The sequence below is a fragment of the Rattus norvegicus genome, chromosome 8 (genome assembly GCF_021556685.1).
Source record: "Rattus norvegicus strain SHRSP/BbbUtx chromosome 8, alternate assembly SHRSP_T2T, whole genome shotgun sequence".
Lineage (NCBI taxonomy): Eukaryota > Metazoa > Chordata > Mammalia > Rodentia > Muridae > Rattus > Rattus norvegicus.
This window is the reverse complement of record NC_141541.1, coordinates 80,848,990-80,868,474: the sequence shown is the minus strand read 5'-3', so window position 1 is coordinate 80,868,474 and position 19,485 is coordinate 80,848,990. Positions and strand designations below refer to the sequence as shown.

Below are 19,485 nucleotides of genomic sequence, written 5' to 3'. Positions count from 1 at the left end.
CTCTTCATGGTCTTATAAGGAAAGGTAGGCCAGGTTTGGGAGAACACAGCTTTGACCTACATCAAGAGCCATCTCTGCCAACAAAAACAGACCGTGGGCTCCTGAGTCTGCACAGTCAGGGGATGCTTGCCTCCCGCAGTGTCTTTCCAATATTTCTATAAGAGTGCACTGGGATTTTTTTCTCTAAAAAATTCTCCAAAGCCCAGATAAGTCAAAGTTTCTTTTTTTTTCTTTAATGTCATGTGTCATATAGTTTTTTTTCCCCATCTTTATTAAATTGGGTATTTCTTATTTACATTTCAAATGTTATTCCCTTTCCCAGTTTCCATGCCAACATCCCCTAACCCCTTCCCCTCCCCTTCTATATGGGTGTTCCCCTCCCAATCCTCCCCCATTACCACCCTCCCCACAACAATCACGTTCACTGGGGGTCCAGCCTTGGCAGGACCAAGGTCTTCCCTTCCACTGGTGCTCTTACTAGGCTATTCATTGCTACCTATGCGGTTGGAGCCCAGGGTCAGTCCATGTCTAGTCTTTGGGTAGTGGCTTAGTCCCTGGAAGCTCTGGTTGGTTGGCACGGTTGTTCATATGGGGTCTCAAGCCCCTTCAAGCTCTTTCAGTCCTTTCTCTGATTCCTTCAACGGGGGTCCTGTTCTCAGTTCAGTGGTTTGCTGCTGGCATTCACCTTTGTATTTGCTGTATTCTAGCTGTGTCTCTCAGGAGAGATCTACATCCGGTTCCTGTCAGCCTGCACTTCTTTGCTTCATCCATCTTATCTAGTTTGGTGGCTGTATATGTATGGTCCACATGTGGGGCAGGCTCTTAATGGGTGTTCCTTCAGCTGCTGTTCTAAACTTTGCCTCCCTATCCCCTCCTAAGGGTATTCTTGTTCCCCTTTAAAGAAGGAGTGAAGCATCCACATTTTGGTGATCCTTCTTGAGTTTCATGTGTTCTGTGCATCTAGGATAATTCAAGCATTTGGGCTAATAGCCACTTATCAATGAGTGCATGGGTTACATCACTCAGGATGATATTTCCCAGTTTCATCCATTTGCCTATGAATTTCATAAAGTCATTGTTTTTGATAACTGAGTAGTACTCCATTGTGTAGATTTACCACATTTTCTGTATCCATTCCTCTGTTGAATGGCATCTGGGTTCTTTCCAGCTTCTGGCTATTATAAATAAGGCTGCTGTGAACATAGTGGAGCATGTGTCTTTGTTGCATGTTGGAGCATCTTTTGGGTATATGCCCAAGAGAGGTATAGCTGGGTCCTCAGGTAGTGAAATGTCCAATTTTCTAAGGAGCCTCCAGACTGAATTCCAGAATGGTTGTACCAGTCTGCAATCCCACCAACAATGGAGGAGTGTTCCTCTTTCTCCACATCCTCGCCAGCATTTGCTGTCACCTGAGTTTTTGATCTTAGCCATTCTCACTGGTGTGAGGTGAAATCTCAGGGTTGTTTTGATTTGCATTTCCCTTATGACTAAAGATTTTGAATATTTCTTTAGGTGTTTCTCAGCCATTTGGCATTCCTCTGCTGCGAATTCTTTATTTAGCTCTGAACCCCATTTTTTAATAGGGTTATTTGTCTCCCTGCAGTCTAACTTCATGAGTTCTTTGTATATTTTGGATATAAGCCCACTATGAGTTGTAGGATTGGTAAAGATCTTTTCCCAATCTGTTGGTTGCCATTTTGTTCTTTATCTAACAAGATCCAATTGATCTCTTGACAACCAAATGAACTCTCATCTTGGCTTCATGCAGTCAAGTTGCCACTGATCCTCGAAATATTCACAGACCAATATAAATGTCTTTTTTTTAAAAAAAAATTGACATTGTATAAATTGTGTTGCTAAATACTTAAAGAGGAAAGTGATACTGTGTTTTGTTAACCCAGAAAAACAGACATGCGAAGGGTATCGATGTGCTATTTTTACCAGGAAATAGTTATAACTTAGAGACTGGTTCATTAATCAAATGTACAATGCACTTCACTCATCAATGCACAGATCATCAGTTTAGCCAGGCAATTCAATAGATCCATAACAGTCTCCTTGTAAAAATATGTAGTTAATATTTTAGAATACTATACACAATAGTCAGTAACTCAACTGTATTGCTAACAGTCTAAATTTCTCAAAACATGTTCAGCACAGAGCCTTAGGCATCATATTTCTTGACAAATATAAGTTGAAAGATTGCCTATATATTTAAAATGGGGTGATTTGCATATTAGGATGCTCAGAGATGTAAATTCAGAAGAAGAGCTGGTGTGGGAGGAAGGACATTGTGTGCAGACAGAATTATGAAGCTAAAGAGACGAGACAAAGGAGATTTAAAAAGCCTGACCTACATAACGGATTTACAGCCACGGAAAGGCAAGCAGAAGGCCGGGAGGGTCTGGCCTACTGGAGGTCTCAGAGTTTTCACACTAGCCCAACAAATGAAGGATGATATTACATGGGGAAATGTGAGAGCAGGGAGAAAGCCCAAACATGAGGACCTGAGTTGGAGTCTCTTGAACCCACAAAAGAGTCAAGTATGTAGAGCAGCATCTGCAGTCCAGGCACTGGGGTGGGCAGAGCCAGGAGAGTCCTACAAGCTCGGGGCGGCTGTCCTGTGCCTGCAGTGGGAAACGGCAAAGAGAGCATCTCAGACAAGGTGGGAAGCAGGGCTTGACATCTGAAGTGTCCTGTGACCACACGCACACATGTACTCACACAGGCTATAAACACACACACACACACACACCATGTACACACATACCATACACACACACACCATGTCACCATGTACACACATACCATACACACACACACACACCATGTACACACATACCATACACACACACACCATGTCACCATGTACACACATACCATACACACACACACACACCATGTACACACATACCATACACGCACACACCATGTCACCATGTACACACATACCATACACACACACACACCATGTGCACACACAGACACATGCACACACACACACACACACACACACACAGACACATACACAAACACAAGGAACATATACATGAAAGAAGAAAGCCTATAAGGAGGGCCATAGGCAATCAGGAGAGCACATGAATGGACTCACTGAAGCGACTTTGTGGTTGGGATGTAAAGAGTGCAAAGCAAAGACAAGAGGAGAAAAGTTTGTAAACAGCAGCCAAGCTGAAGCTGAGCTTTCAAACAAGGTCCGAGAGCCCCGAGCATTTGATGTGTCTACAGCTCTGTTCTGGATTCACTGCTCACCCTTTGTGTAAAATGATCCAGAGTGGAGTCAAGCATGCAGCCTGCTGCAGTCTTCTCCCCAAAGGGTTGCAGGCTCTGTAATGGGGGAGATGAGCCCAGGTTCAGGAATGACAGGTATAGCACGGTCACTCCTGTGAATTAGAATTTAATTCCTAACAGCCAAACAGCAACACTGTAATGTCTTTCAGCAAACGCATGTTCTTTCCTCAGTCTTTGCCTTTCTCACTGAAGACCTGCAGCTCTAAAAGAGAGCTTCTCATAGCTGCTTACTTCTAAATACCGATGGGGTATTACAGGAGGATTTATGGAGTACTCGAACTATTCAAGAAGTGACTCTGGGGAGATGTCTAAACTGGTTATATTTTCTCAAGTTAATGGGCTGTTTTAGAGTAGTTTGGGGTTAACAGGAAAATGGGTGGTATGTATATAACCTTCTTATGCCCCTACACCCACAGTTTCTCCTACCATACGTTAGCGTGATATTTTTTATACTTGATAAACTGTTACTGGTCCTTTATTGTTAATTCAAGTCTAAAGTTGACTAGAAACTGCTCTTAGGTTGGTATTGGTCTCCTGGTTGGGACCCCACACGTCATGAGTGAGAGGTTCACTATCATCCAATCCCTCCCTGCTCCACTCATTCAGCCTCCCTCCCTCCCTGTTACCAAAGCCCTGGGAACCACAGGACTTTCTACTATCTCAACTGTTGGCCTTTGCCAGGATGGCATCATTGGAACCGAAGAGTAGGTAGCCTTTTTCACCTGGCTTCTTTTCCTTAATACTATGGTTCTTCTAAATTTTGTGGGAGCTTGATAGCTTGTTTCTTTTTTATTTATTTATTTTTATTTACGTAAGTACATTGTAGCTGTTCTCAGACACACCAGAAGAGGGCATCGGATCCCATTCCAGATGGTTCTGAGCCAGCATGTGATTGCTGGGAATTGAACTCGGGACCTCTGGAAGAGCAGTCAGTGCTCTGAACCACTGAGCCAGCTCTCCAGCCCTGCTTGTTTCTTCTTATCCTTGAATAGTATTCCCTTTTGTATACCACTGAAAAATGGTTATTGGGCAAGTAAGATGGCTCAGCAGGTAAAGGCACTGGCTGCTAAACCCGATGAACTTAGTTTGAGTCCCCCAAGGACCCACATGATAGAAGGAGAGAATGGACTCCCACAGATTCTCCTTTGACCCCCACACATGTGCCATAACACACACACACACACACACACACACACACACACACACACACACACACACGCAAATAAAAGGAAAAGCAGTTATTACACTTAAAGATAATTTCTATTGATAAATTACCATTATAAATGATATTTATCATTAAGGATGACTTATATCCTCCTAGGCTTAAAAGTAAGCTTTTGCTTTACCTTCTTTTAGAAGGAATAGGCTTTTCACTTAAAAGCTTGCATCAAAGGTCTAGGCTGCTGCAGAGATTTTTCCCAATAACCAATGACAGATTACATTGATTAGTGCTTCCCAATAGTCACAGCATAGCAGGGCTGCGCTTAGCACAGTCATAGGTATGAGATCAAGCATGCCAATAGGTCTCTCCTATAAATTGGTAAAATTCATTTCCGAAGGTGCGCTGCCTTCTTAAAGGAAGCAATTAGAACCAAAGTGGTTTTTCTTTCATTCAGAAAAACGCCCAGGTCTGATCTAATTTGCTGCAGCTGGACCCCCACCTGCAGAGGACGGCTAGAGTACTCTGAACGCCAGACACTTATCTTCTAAATATTGATAATGCCATTTCTCATTTCCTCGACATGAAATCCCACAGGGAATAATTATGCTAATAAACCTTAATGATTCTTGCAAATAAATGATCAAACCAAATTGCCGCCGCTGATTTATATTAATGGACGCCTTTAGGAAGAGCCTGCCAGCCAGGCGCTGCCGCCGGAATCCCAATTTATCTTATTTAGCTGAAGAGCATACAAAATTTGTTAAATGGATGAAGTGTTTAAAATATAATGTGTTGCGCAGATTTCGCACTTCATAATGTTCCTGCATTACCATCATGCCTCGTGGCAAATTCACACTTAATGGCTTCCTTGTACATAACTTCCTTTTATACTCTCTGAACTGCAGCTACAATGTGACAACTTTCTGATTGGTTTGGGAGTAACCAGCTCTCCCACGGTGAACACAAATGCTCCATTCTGCTCCAGAGTATTTCAGCCACCGTGATCTGGAAATCAGCTCGGTCACATATCGATGATGAGATACAGTGCTCATTACCTGCTCGGAGGGTGGAAGGACACCAAGTCTACAAGAACTTGTTTCCTGCAGGACCAGGAAAACAAGTTCCAGGCTAGCCAGGATTGCACAGGGATCCCATCTACAAAATAACAGATAAGCATACGGGGATTGCTGACTTTACATTAGATGTGGGGGCTGGAGAGATGGCTCAGTGGTTAAACATCCAAAGCAGGCCGCTCACAACCTCCTGTAACTCCAGCTCTAAGGAATATGACAGCCACTTTTTACATATATGGGCACTTGCATGTGTGTGTGTGTGTGTGTGTGTGTGTGTGTGAGACACACACAATTTTTTTTAAGATTTATTTATTTTATTTATATGAGTATGCTGCAGTTATCTTCAGACACACCAGAAGAGGGCATCAGATCCCATTATAGGTGGTTGTGAGCCACCAAGTGCTTGCTGGGAATTGAGCTCAGGACCCCTGGAAGAGCAGTCAGTGCTCTTAACCACTGAGCCATCTCTCCAGCACTGTGACACACACAATTAAATAACAAATCTTATGATTTAAAATGAATGATAGACTTTCCAGGGCCTGGGAATGACACCCAGAAAGAGGATTGGCATCCCATAGATAGGAAGATAAATTTATCGGAGTAATTTTGTGAAAAATCCATTATCATTTAAAATATCAGGCAGCTGAGAAAAATGGATTCCTGACAAGTGCCTCAGCTATCCAGTTTGTCTATCCAGAGTCACGGAGGAAAGACTCAGAGTGAAGACACAACAGGTAGGTACAGACAAGGGAGCTGAGATGCTCCAAGTGAATAGAACACTGGGATGGGTGCATCCCTTACACATGTGCACACCGGGCTGTGGCCCATGCGGGCCAGCTTCAGGTGCTACAGGACTCATCGAGCTGTGCTCAGAGACTGAGAGCCATGTGTGTGTGTGGTCTGATTAAATTTATTGTGAAGAGCAAAAGTGTTCACCTCTGCACTGTTCGTGCTCTCCAAAGCCCTTCTGACAGGGTCTCACTGTGGATTTCTGGCTGGCCTGGAACTCACAGAAATCCACCTGCCTCTGCCTTCTAAGTGCTGAGAAAATTCCTAATGGTAAAGTCAAGTCAAATCAAATCAAATGTATGATTCCTAATGGTAAAGTCAAGTCAAATCAAATCAAATCATATACCTTCTTTTTTCATTCAAAGCAAATGCCCAAATAAAGAAAACTTCATCTGTTTATGATCTTTTCTCTAATGAAAAATTAACGAAACTAAATATTTTAAACTAGTGTTTATAAACTTGTGTTTATTGTGGACTTTTATTATTTAGCAAAGAATGGGTATGAAGCAAGTAGGGACTGGCTAAGCCAGTTGTGGTACATGAGCCCTGTGGCTGGGAGACGTGTCTGCAGCGCCGGGGCACAAGCCTGGGAGCAGTGACATGGGGTGCCAGGATGAAGTCTGTCACGGGAAGGGAGGCTAGCTGGACACTCAGTCCTAAGGTCCTTAGAGAGGAGAAAGGTGAAGGATGCAACCACTCTCTGGGAAGAAAAGCATGTGAAGAAAGTGACTCTTACTAGGAAGATCCAAAGCTCGCCAAGAGCAGAGAGCAAGAAGAAAAGCGTTGACACCAGTTGGTTACATCATCTTCAGACCCAGTACCTGCTCTGATCGTTGCTAGGTATGAAAGACAGGGGCTGGGTCAATGAGTTAAAGCAGCAAACAAGAACAGAATGGAGGTAGTAGATATCAACACACGCAGAAATGAGGGGTGATGTTTGGTTAGTAGAAAACTGTCGTCTTACCTTAGCATTTATTATCTACCTGCTGCATGCCTGACAGTTACTTTATATATGACATTATTGCCTTTACTCGTCAGAATGAGCTCACCCACTTCACACAAGGCGAACTCACTCACTCATGAGAGAAGAATGAACCAACATCACACGTGAGTGTCCGCAGGTCATACTATTTCCCAGCATCCAGTGATTTCCAAATGAAGATCACAAACAGAACTTAAAAAGGAGAGGGGAGGAGCCTGGGGAATAGCACAGAGTGTCCAAGTTTGTGAGTTAGGTATTGTTTCCTGAGTTATTTTAGTGAGCCTTAGAATTCAAATATGATATCGTTCCAATTTTAGTATATGTTCTGCCGAAGCGAGCACTTAAATATGATATCAATGTTTATATTTGCTACATGTCTGACGTGTTTCTTTTTATTATTTTATTATGCATATATGTGTCTGTGTAAGGGTATGTGAGTGCAGTGCCTGAAGAGGCCAGAAGAGGGCAGCACATACTCCGGATTTGGAGTTGCAGGTGGCTGTGAGCTGTAGGTGAGTGCTGGGAACTCTGGTTCTCTTTAAGAGCATCAAGTTCTCTTAACCTAAAGCCTGCCGGGATAAAGGGAGAGAGAAAGCAGGCGGAGGCAGGAAGAGCCTTCGGCATAATGTAAGGGTGACTGACGCCTGTCACAGGAGATGGGAAGACTAAAAGGAAGGGCCTTATACCACAGCACAGCTCTGAGAAAGTCCCTGCTGGGTCACCAAGGAGTCCCCCTTAGTGGTTTCCTATTAGAGGGATCCCACTTAGGGTCACTGCTGGTTATAAGCATGGACTGGCGATCCTTAAGGAAGGCTGGTCTCCACATGAATACGGAAATGAATCAAAGTGGGCAGCAGCTAGAGGTTCCACAGAACACACGTGACACCGCCGGCTCCCATGGTCTAGCTACCTTTCCGCTAATCTTTTCGTGTGTCACCTTCACTGATGTCTCACTGAATGCCAACCACATGGGCGAGCTTTCTCTGCTCACATCACACAAGCAGGTTGGTAGGATCCTGGAGGGACCATACAGCCTGCAATACATCACCAGGCCAAGGTACCCCTCGGGCTGACAACCCACGACCCCTGTTTTTCCAGAAGTCTGCTTTCAGCCACTCCTCTTCCCAGAGTTTCCCTTTGGATGTGCAATTTAAGATAGCCTCGACTATCTCCCCACTCGCCTTTTGTAATTGTGGTGCAGCTTTAGCGTGGAGAAGTCTTCCACATTTAAAACTGGAGGTTTGGACCCTTGCAAAACGGCATTCATGAGATGAACTCCTGGGGGGCTCAGAAGGAAGGAAGGAAAGAAGGGAGGGAAGGAGGGAGGGAGGGAGAGAAGGAGAGAGGGAAAGAGGGAGGGAAGGAGGGAGGGAGGGAGGGAAGGAGCGAGGGAGGAAGGGAGGGAGGGAGGGAGGGAAGGAGGGAGGAAGGCAAAAGAAACTAAGACTTAGCCAGGTTTGGTGGTGCACTCTGCTAGTCCCAGCACTTGGAAGGCAGAGGCAGCAGATCTCCGAGAGTCTGAGGTCATCCAGAGTAAGGGCCTCATGAAAGAGAAAAGCAGTAACAATGAAGTCTTCCAGCAGTGTTTCATAACTGAACACAGACAGACACGCACAGAGGCCCTAGGACGCAGAGCTGAATCAATTTGCAGAGTACAGTAGCAAGGGTAGACAATAGCTTTGACCTTCAACAAGTCATTTAACCTTTCTAACATCTGCTTGCCCCTCTATAAAATGAAGGGGGGGGGGTTACACGATCCTCGAGGCCTCTCCCAGCACTAACATTCTATGAAATAAAAGTCAGCGCACAGATTAATTGGGTTTCTGAGCCGCAAGCAATTAATTACACTATGGCTGCCCTTTAGCGGCCCCATCACAGAAGAAAATGAGATTCCACTGGCAGATTGTAATCTGCACCAACTCATGTTCATTTTTAAGTTCAACACTTTTTAAGATTTGTAAATTAACACATTCCCAAGAGGTTTCTAGGCAAGGAGTCGGGCCTGACAGACAAATGCTGACTCCTGAGTCCTTAGCTCTTTCTGTTGCAAACGGTGGCTGTGCAGACTTCCGCGGTAGCCAGGACCTCCGTAGGCACAGCAGAGGTCTGTAAACTGGCCGTGGTCTTGTGAAATTCTTCACCGGTTCCTACGTGCTCGAGGCTACATATGGTCAGGCAGCCTGATCCCGCCTGAGCACACTTGCCTTCCTCTTTGATTTTCTGTGTTGACTCCGGGTGTGACGTGTCCATTGTACAAGAAGGTGGGTGTGCAAGTGCCTGTCATTCTGAAACACACAAGTGGAGGCCAGAACAGGATGTCAGGCGACTTTCTTTACCATTTCCTGTCTTACTGTAGCCTTGAGACCGGGTCACAGCTAGAAGCATGCTGTATAGACAAGGCTGGATGGCCCGTCAACTCTCCAGATCTGCCTCTGTCTTGTTCCCTGGGACTGGTGACACAGACACAATCAACTGTGCCAGCTTTTATTTAGGTAGTGGGGATTTGAACTCTGGTCTTTGTGCTTTCACAACCAGCACTCTTTCCCCACTCTTACCCTCTGAGCCATCTCCCCAGCCCTTGTTTTTTCCTGTGTTCTCTCTGCCTTCATTTGGACTTGGTTGAGTTAGTTAATAAATGTTACTTTTTTAAGCAAACCACAAAATCAGTCTTGATTTCCACTTAAACTATTGTAATCTCTTTTTAATGCCCATCTAATTAAACAGTACTGCTATATCCTCTAGAATATTGTAGCTCATATATATTTTAGACTATGGAACTTAAATGCCAATGAGGCATAGAGGTGACACCTTTGATCCCAGCACTCACACACATACCAAACTCTCACACACAATGATAACAACTAAAATTAAAACACATAACACCATTTTGCATATTTTAATAAGAATGACTAGACTACCTTCATCGAATTGCTGTCAGTTCTGTATTGGGTTTGTGAGACCATTTTACACCCTGACATACATGTCTGTTCACTACACCATGGCTCATAAATTTTTTCCTAAGATACTTTTTAGTGCACAGAAAATTTACATTTATTGCAGTCAAGTTTACTAAATGGATTTGTTTGGTTTTAATCTTAAGATCACTTTTAAAGCATGAGGAGATAAAGCTTCTAAAGACACAATTTCAATTCTCCTGAGATTGAATACATTTAGAATACTATGGGCCGAGTCCCCAGTTTTACTCTAGGAACCTTGTGGACACTATAGGTTTAGAAATAGACCACTGGGATAGGGGGGTGATAGCAGGGAGCCACACACAGCTTTGCTTCCTACAGGAGACAAAAGTCATTCTTGCTTTGTGTGCAATATGGTTCACTTGCATGCAGTAACAACGTGACCATGTATGTGCCCGGCATGGTGGAATATGCTTTTAATCCCAGCACTCGGGAGGCAGAGGCAGGCAGACCTCTGAGTTCAAGACCAGCCCAGTTTTCAGAGAAAGTTCTAGATCATCCAGGGATATACAGTAGCCCCTGATTTAAACACACAGACACACAGACACACAGACACACACACACACAGACACACACACACACACAGTTTAACTTAAAAACCATCTCCACTTTTACTGTATTATATCTTTTTGATAGTGGACAGTTTTGCCTTAATGTTGGCTACAGACTTAAAGGCTAGGGTGTGTGTGGCAATTTCTTAGAATCAAACGGTAAGGACATTTACCTCTTCTTCATAAAATAGTCCCCTGCAACATGCAAGACTATCAGATGGCGTCTTACCTTCACCTGCAAGGATGGGGTCTATGCACACAAAGCCTGCCACTGTTGGATCAATTAAGTATGTGTGGTTCCAAACAGTTTTATTTCAGCAATGGTCAAAGCATCTTCAGAAGGAGAGCCCACCCCAGGAAAACCACTTTCTCTGTCTACACAGCACAGTGTTTCTTCCTGAAAGATTTTATGATAGGTCGCCCTGATCCCATCCCATCTACAGGATCCCCCTCTAGTTCTCTTCCTCCACACCTGAAGTCTCTTCATCCACTAAGTCTAAGCCTCTCAAAGTCACCCATGAGGACTGCAATTAAACAAACAAACAAACAAACAAACAAACACCTTCTAAAATATGTTTTGTTATTTTTTACCTTTGCCCCATTGTAGGGTTTGAATGAGAATGGCTCTCAGAGGCTCATATATTTGAATGTTTTGTTTCCAGTTGGTGGACAGCTTAGGAAGCATCAGGGGGTATGGCATTATTTTTTTTCCGTCAGTCTTGCACTTTATTGTCACTGTCATCGTCTCAGGCCTTGGCTGCGTACGTGGGCAGTGGTACAGCTGCTCCTTCCACTGCTGCTTCTTAGTCTCCAGCTTCTCTTCATGAGCCGGCGTGGCTCTGGTTTTCTTGGGTCACAGGTCCAGGGACCTTGTACTTCTTTCCCTTGTAGAATTTCCTGAGGTTTTCCTTTTGAGTCTGATTAATGACAGTGAAGACGCGGGTGATGGATTTGCGTACGACTCGTATCTTGGAAAGCTTGGACGCGGCGCCTGTCACTTTGACCACGCGAAGCTGGGACGGTTCCACCTTCAGATCATCCGGTTGTCTCAACAACTCCTCCTTCTTGCCGTGCAGGTCACGTGCCTTAATCTTGGCCATTGCTGTGTTGTTCACGGCTGAGGCCACAGGGTTCGAGACGGGAGTGGCATTTTTGAAGGAGGTGTGGTATTGTCAGAAGAAGTATGGTACTGGGAGCAGGCTTCGATGTTTCAAAAGCAGATTCCAGGCCCAGTCTTGCTCTCTATCTGTCACTTTTAAGTAGGATGTGAGCTCTCAGCTACTCCTTAAGTATCACACCTGCCTGCCCCGCCCGCCCTGCTAGGATGCAATGGGTAGCGCATACCTTAAATAAACTTTCTCCTGAGCTGGGGAATGAAGAACGGGTATTATGCAGGAAGACTTGAAGACAATATTAATTTCATTTTACATCCCTGTGAGAGCTCTTGTGCTGCCAACCATGTGTGTTTCAGTAAGCAGTTATGTTTTAAAAGAAACTATTCTTCTGAGCATGTCCCCACCATGAACTGCAACTAGTCAATGCGTTGTATATTAGCTACTTCTCTGTTGTTGTAATTAAACACCGTGACCAAAAACAACTTACGGAAGAAATAGTTTATTTAGGTTTATGAGTCCAGAGGGATAAGAGTGTATCACGGCAGAGAGGCATGGTGGCAGGAAGCTGATACATCACATCTCAACTTCAATTAGTGAGAGAAAAGTGGACATGGTGCAAGATTAGGAACTCTTAAAGTCCTCTCCCGGTGACACACTTCCTCCAGCAAGGCTGCACCCCCTAAACCTCTCCAAACAACACCACCAACTGGAGACTGGGGGTTAAATATCTGAGCCAATGAGGGGGTGTAGTGGCTGTTCCTGGTTGTCAACTTGACTATATCTAGAATGAGCTATAATTCAGAATTGGAAGGCTCACCTGTGATCATGATCTTGAGGCTGGGAGATACAAGTTTCTGACCTGGATCTTGGCATGGAGAGCTTGAGGCAGAGTGATTGTGAATCCCAGGAGATCTCTGAGTTCAAGGTCATCTGGGACAAAGCAAGTCCCAGATCCAGGTGTTGTGGTACACACTTTTAATCTGGGACACACCTTCTTCTGAAGACCTACATAAGGACAGTGGAAGAAGGAAAACTCTTCTTCATCTGCCTGCCTTGTGGGACTGAGCCACTCACTGCTAGATCCTTGGACTTCCATTCACAGCCGCTGCTGACCATGGTTGGGGAGTTGGACTACAGAGTGTAAGTCATCAACAAATTCCCTTAATGTATAGAAACTACCCATAAGTTCTGTGACTCTGGATAACCCTGACTAAGACAAGGGACTTTGTTGTTTGAACCACAATATTTTATAGACACTGTGGTGTAATGCAAGTTGTGGGCTTCATTTCCAACACAGGCAGAGTGAGTTCCTGTAACCCTTAGGAGACTGGAGATCAGAATGGTAGGTAGCATGGGTTTCAACTTTACCAAATTCGTGAGCCGTTAAGCAGAAAGTGAGAGTGCCCATTCAAAATCTGAAGCCATGTATTGACATCCTCTAGCTAAGACATTCCTGATGGTCTCTGCCAGGATGGGGCTGTACTTTGAAATTTTGTGTTTATATGGCTACAAGCATCCATTCATATAGCCAGACCTTCTGGGTAACCTCCTGCCATTTCACCCATCCATTGTATGTTATGGAGAAGGTGTCTTTCTTTAAATTACATGGACCAACTTCTGCTACCTTCAGCTCCAATGGGCACATCCCATAGCAAAGAGGGAATTATTGCTGGCTTTAACTCACATAAAATCTAATCTCAATGATCATTTTATTAGCTTAGTTGAATATAAATTCAAAGTACTTTCAGACTAGCCAAGGATGGATCCTCCACCTCAGCTCAAACACGGTACAGGTGTCTCCTGATATCATCCCAGATCTCTAAGCTCAAACACAGCAGATAAAGGCCTGGTATTTACTGGCTTCACCATGTGCTACTAGCTCCCCATATAATCTTACACGTTAGCATTCCAGGACTAGGCAGCATGGTTGTCGTTAACATAGAGTTGGAAAGGAAGACACAGAGCACAGTTTAGAGTATGTACGCTCATTCAGCTACAAGGTGATCAAGCTAAATTTGAGTGTCCATGAGATGAGCCAGTGGACCACTGTGCCATCCAAACACAACACTGACAGCAACAACGGAGGTTGTAAGGAAGAGAATTAACCTGTATCCTCAACTCCAAATGCTTAAGGAGGCACAGAGAGGAGCAAGGAAGCAACTCCTCACCCTGACAACAAGATTAGAAATCCTTGCAAGATGGTCATTTTGAAGAACCTGTGATTCACCTCATGCTGGGTCAGAAAGAAGCAGAATTTACTAAACAAAACTTGCCTTTTTATGTTCATGTTTTGCAGAGTGTTGAACAAAACAAGGCACAGTTGAGTCTTATTCCAGAGATTAAACTTGCCACAGCAAGAACTCACAGAGGAATATCATCTCCACTGGCCAGGCTGAGAAGTAAAGCCCACAACCATGTGGCACAGCAAAACTCTGTGTTTCTTCACGCATATCTGGATAATTAGCCCTTCTGATATCAACCAGACCATGGAGTTAATCTTGTTTATTTTAAAGAAAATTCATGGGACACAGACTCACATGAGTTTCCCCACTAATAAGAATTGGATCTCATTGTTCTAACCAGACTGGCCTCCCAGAGTCCGTTGACATGGGGTAAGGATGTAACACCATTGGAAACACTCTTGTCTGTGTGGGCCTACAGCTCCTAGTAGCCCAGAAGATTGAAGGTGTCTTGGAAGGAGCATCCCAGTAAGGAAAAAGCCATTTCAGTGAGACTGCACAGAGTTTATCCAAGACCCAGGACGTGTCAACAACCAATATGGACTGTCAGTACAGAAACATCGTGTGCCTTAAGTCAGAGGACTTAAGTGAGGGCAGCTGCCTACAGAAACTACCCTTGCTCCTGAGTGCTCACTCTCTGGGGCTGCCCAACTTCAGGGCTCCCACAGAGATGCTCCTGGGCTTCTCTGGGGCCCAGCTTCTCCCTTGCCCAACCTGCCTCCTTCCCATCTATGGATGCTCTACATGGACATATTTTGCATGCTCAGCTTCTTTCTTGAGAAGCCCAATTGCAATTCCAGATCAATCACATTCTTTGTTTTTAATAGGTGTGCATACTTTCTTAATTACTTAATACTAGAATACAATATTGCTGAGATTTTGGTGTGGCTGTTTATGCATCTCCGTGTGTGTGTGTGTGTGTGTGTGTGTGTGTGTGTCTGTGTCTGTGTGTCTGTGTGTCTGTGTAGCTCCTCAATCAGGCTAGGTTGACTGGCCAGCAGGCCTCAGGATTCCCCAGTCCTGAGATCACACACATGCCCTCTTCTGTCCTCCATGAAAACTGCATATATGTGGTCCATAAATACACATGCAGGCAAGATATACATTAGGAAAAGAGGAGGAGGGGGAGAAGAGAAGAGGAAGAGGAGGAAGAAGAAAAGAAGAAGAGGAAGAGGAAAAAGAAAGAGAAAGAAGAAAAGGAGGAAAATAGGAAGGGGAAGAGTGAAAAGAAGAAGAGGAGGAGAAAGAAGAAGAGGAAGAGGAAGAAGAAGAGGAAGAAGAAGAAGAAGACTGAAGTGTTTAGGGTGGGGCTTGCAACACTGGGTGCACATTGGAATCAACATTGAAGACTGAACCTGCATCTATCCCCAGAGGTTATGAGCTAATGTGTTTGAGTTTGGGTTGAATTTTAGGACTTCAACTCCTCAATAATCCTAACCTCCTCCCTCAACTGGTCTCATGTGACCCGGCTCATCTCATACTACATAGCAGAGCATATACTTGAGCTTCTGATGATCCTGCCTGTACTTTCTGCTGCTGGGAATAACCGGAATGGGCTATCACACTTGGTTTGTGTGGTGAGGGTGGACCTCAGGGCTTCATGGATGCTAGGCAAGCACTCTGCCAACTACGCCATATCCCCAGCCCCAGTAATTGTTATGTCAGCGTCCCTCAGTGCAGTTGAGGTAGGAGACCACTGCTCTGTAGATGGGAGATGAAACTGGGATGGTTAGAATGAAAACATTGAAGAAACAGAAAGAAAAGCAGTACAGCTATGCCCTGGAGGCTTTGAGAGGGGTGTGGTCCACGGATGGTAAATGACACCAGATGCCAAGGAGAAGCTAAATACAAAGAGATCTGGGGACACAGATATGATAATAGGTGTGAGGATGAAGACCTGCTTGGCACGGGTTGAAGTGTGGATACTGAGGACACTGTCTTTTATATCCCCTTCTACCTCAGATCACAATCTCCTGAGTCCCAGACTCAGTTTTAGTTTCTCTGGCTGCCTTTAGTCCAAGGGCTTGTACATCCAAGTATCCCTCAAATAACTCTGCCTCAACAGCTTGCTCGAAAACCCAGGCAGTGGGTGTTTCTCAAACTCATTCAGTACATTCAACCACCCCGTATTACAAGCCGCTATTGGGTGGTAGGGTACAAGTGGCTAGAGAGACGGCTCACAGTTAAGAGGGCATAGTGCTCTGGCAGGGGACCTGAGTTGAGTTTTCAGAGCCCATACCCACAGCTCATGACTGCTCGGAACTCAGTGTATCTGACACCCTCTTTTGACCTTCATGAGCAGCTACGCAACACACACACACACACACACACACACACACACACACACACAGAGAGGGGGGGGGAGGGGAGAGAGAGAGAGAGAGAGAGAGAAATAAAAGTACAATAACTTAAAAATAGATGTACCCTTTTCTGTTCGTATATAATTTCCAGTTCACGGAGGCAGAATATAACAACTAGAAGGCAGTGAACTTGGCTCCACACTTTTTCCCACTAGTCTTGCTCAGGCCTTGACACTGAGCAATGTTGTCCTCACCCTTCCCCTTAGAACCCTTCTGACCTACGTCAGTACATAGCTAGAAAACCATTGACACTTTCCTCGTTCTACACTACAGCTCTGTTCACACTATTTGGTTTTTGAAGAAGCATTAACTGGACACCTATCAAGCACAAAAGTTTTTTTAAAACCTCTGTGATCTTGGGCTAATTCCTATTTAAAACATCTTAACTATAATCAGAGATAACCTTAGCACACACCTAGATCACACACAAGTCCACTTCTTATGGCTCTCTTTGTAAATAAACAGAAAGCTAATAAATGCACATCTGCCTTAAACTCTAACAATGCTGGGTATTTCCTTTCCTTTCCTTTGTTTTTTTTTTTCATTTCTTTCTTTTTTCTTTATTGAAGACAGGATCTCATGTAGCCCAGGCTGGCCTTGAACTGGCTTTCTAGCCAACTAGAAACCAACCTTGAATTCCTGATCTTCCTGCCATCACTTCCCAAGTATTAGGATTACAGACATGTTACATCACTTCTCCCTCCTTTAAAAGATTCTCCCCTTGGATCTAATGATCAAACCCAAGGCCTTGGACATGGTAAGTAAGTGATCTACCAGTCCAGGCATTGAGCATGCCAGTTGTTAAAGGCTTTCCACACATGTTCTAGAAGCTGAATTAGGCTTCTGCTTAGAAGAACGGGGACTTATTGGCTGGCATCTGAGACCTCTAACACTTCAACCCTAACCTGTCTAGTCATAATGTCTAGAATTCTTCCTTTCAAAGCCCTCTCCTGAAGACACTTTCAGGGCACCACACTTCCTCCCTGCTCCCACATAATCCGCCACATCTTGTAAGGCCAAGCTTTAGTGTCAGCAGCTCCTTGAGAGCAGCCAGGGCTGTGAACTAATATCGCCCTCTCACTGACGGTTACTATCATCTTCACTGTGGTTTTCTGTCTTTGGTGGTTGATGCTCTTGTCCTCTTTTCTATACCCCACCCCACCACCAAAAGGTCGGTGAGACCTGGGCCAACCTACAGACATCTGTGCCTCCTCTAGTGAGGTGCCTTTAAATTTCACTGGCTACTCACAGGCTTAGCACAGCAACAACTCTGCACCGTTTCCGGCTTCCCTGTCTTGTGAATGGTGGTAACCGTACCACAACTCCTGCCAACTCTAGTTTTCTGGATTCTAACTTTAAAGTGCTAGATACCTACTGCCAGCCTTGTATTGCGTGTTCTCGTTTTCAAGGTACGGTTGTGATAGGGGGAGGGAGGGGTGGGAGGGAGATAACATGAACGTAGCAGTCAAATGGAATAGAAGACTTAATTGAAGACAACAGAAGTTCACACAGTTGCTGTGGGTAAAGCAGCACGTAAGAGTTGCGTGGCGTGTTAATAGGAAGAAGCAGCTGAGGTGGGCTGTGAGTCCTCCATTCTATAGAGTGCATAGATCCTTGAACACTTCAATTCTGTAGGAAAAAAAAAAGGCTGAGCCAAGGACACTAGAGGGAGCCAGGGCATGCAGGTTGGAGACAAGGTTTCTAGCTCAGCAAGCCTCAGGCTCACCGCCTCCCAATGTTTACTCAGATTGGCTGGGGAAACCTTCACTATGCACTCAAATGCTTACTGCTTGGGTCTCGTTTCTATTTTCAACGTCATGGTTGGGTAACAGGAGTAAAGAGTGTTTGGGAAGTGAGGATATTGAAGTGGACAGATCTTGACATATTGTTCTCCTTCAGAGTGCCATATTAAACAATGTGAAATTATATATCTGCTAAAGCATTTGATTATTATTTTTCCAAGTGTATATAGGTAGATTTGTCTAAAACTTGAGACATAAAAAATAAAAGATAGCATGATACTGGGACCCTCAAGTCCATCCTCTTAAACCGTGGGTTGCGACCCCTCATGGGGGTAAATGAATGTATGGCTAAGACAATCTGGAATGAAAGGTTTCACTACATGTATCATCAACAATTAACTCCCAATTAAACACGTAACATATCAGCATGTCTGCGTAACTAGCTGTCCTTGTTGCTTTGTGTGAATTCATTATAGCCTCGGATCTGAACACACCATGTGCTAGTCTGAACTGTAATACCACACATGCCCACTGCCTGAATCACCTCAGCTCAGGCCAGAGCTACTGGATGTTAGCAGTTATGCTTTTAATGTACATACAAGGCCCCCACCTCTCCCAGAGACATAACGGTCTGATTATAGAAAACAAAGACATTTCATGCTTTCGTCCCATCATTCCTTACCATGTGAGCATCAAATCAGCATATTGTTGGAGTGTATTGTGTTGGAATGCTTGATTTTAAAACCAGTTGTTATTGATTGCTGGATTGAGTTTCATAAAAGAAACTGACAAAGAAATTTTAGTTTTAACAACATCTGAAATGGCTCCTAATGACACTCCTAACATTTTGTGCTATCCATTTATGAAAAGTAGTACTCTCAACTTTTGACAATGGTAAAATCATTCACTCCACAGAGCAAACCCTTTATGAGTTCAGATGCCCCTGTCCCCATAAAAATCAACCAAGTCCCTCAACTGATTTGTTGTTCCCCCTACCTGAACTCTCTCTGGCCATTTCCTGGAGGGTTCCTCCTTTGGTGACGTCAACACATCCTCTTTGTCAGTCCTCAAAGAAAGGACTCACGTCTCGGATGTCCCTGTCTCCCAGCAGCACCCAGAAGAGAAACGTCACTCAAGACAGTCCCTTAAAAGGAGAAACTGCATAAACATGTCCACAGACTCCTGTT

The 19,485-nt window shown here is 44.3% G+C and overlaps 1 protein-coding gene across 50 annotated transcripts in view; it reads right to left on the bottom strand.

Annotated features, from left to right (window-relative positions):
• LOC148004241 (large ribosomal subunit protein uL29-like) overlaps positions 1-19,485 on the bottom strand; it is a 39,003-nt gene continuing 19,518 nt past the window's right edge. For 19 of the 50 annotated variants that reach the window (XR_015627854.1, XR_015627859.1, XR_015627855.1 and 16 more), the window contains 2 exons: positions 12,774-12,961; positions 6,793-9,600 (listed from right to left, as the gene is read on the bottom strand). Coding sequence is in view for 10 of the 50 variants with exons in the window: in XM_087564154.1 (XP_087420280.1) it covers positions 11,663-11,958; positions 12,774-12,783 (306 nt within the window). In the remaining 40 variants the exon portion in view is untranslated. Of the gene's footprint in view, positions 2,628-3,270; positions 3,346-6,792; positions 9,601-11,432; positions 11,959-12,773; positions 12,962-19,294; positions 19,400-19,485 lie in introns of those variants that run through there. The other 31 variants (XR_015627882.1, XR_015627852.1, XR_015627870.1 and 28 more) reach the window with 8 other exon arrangements.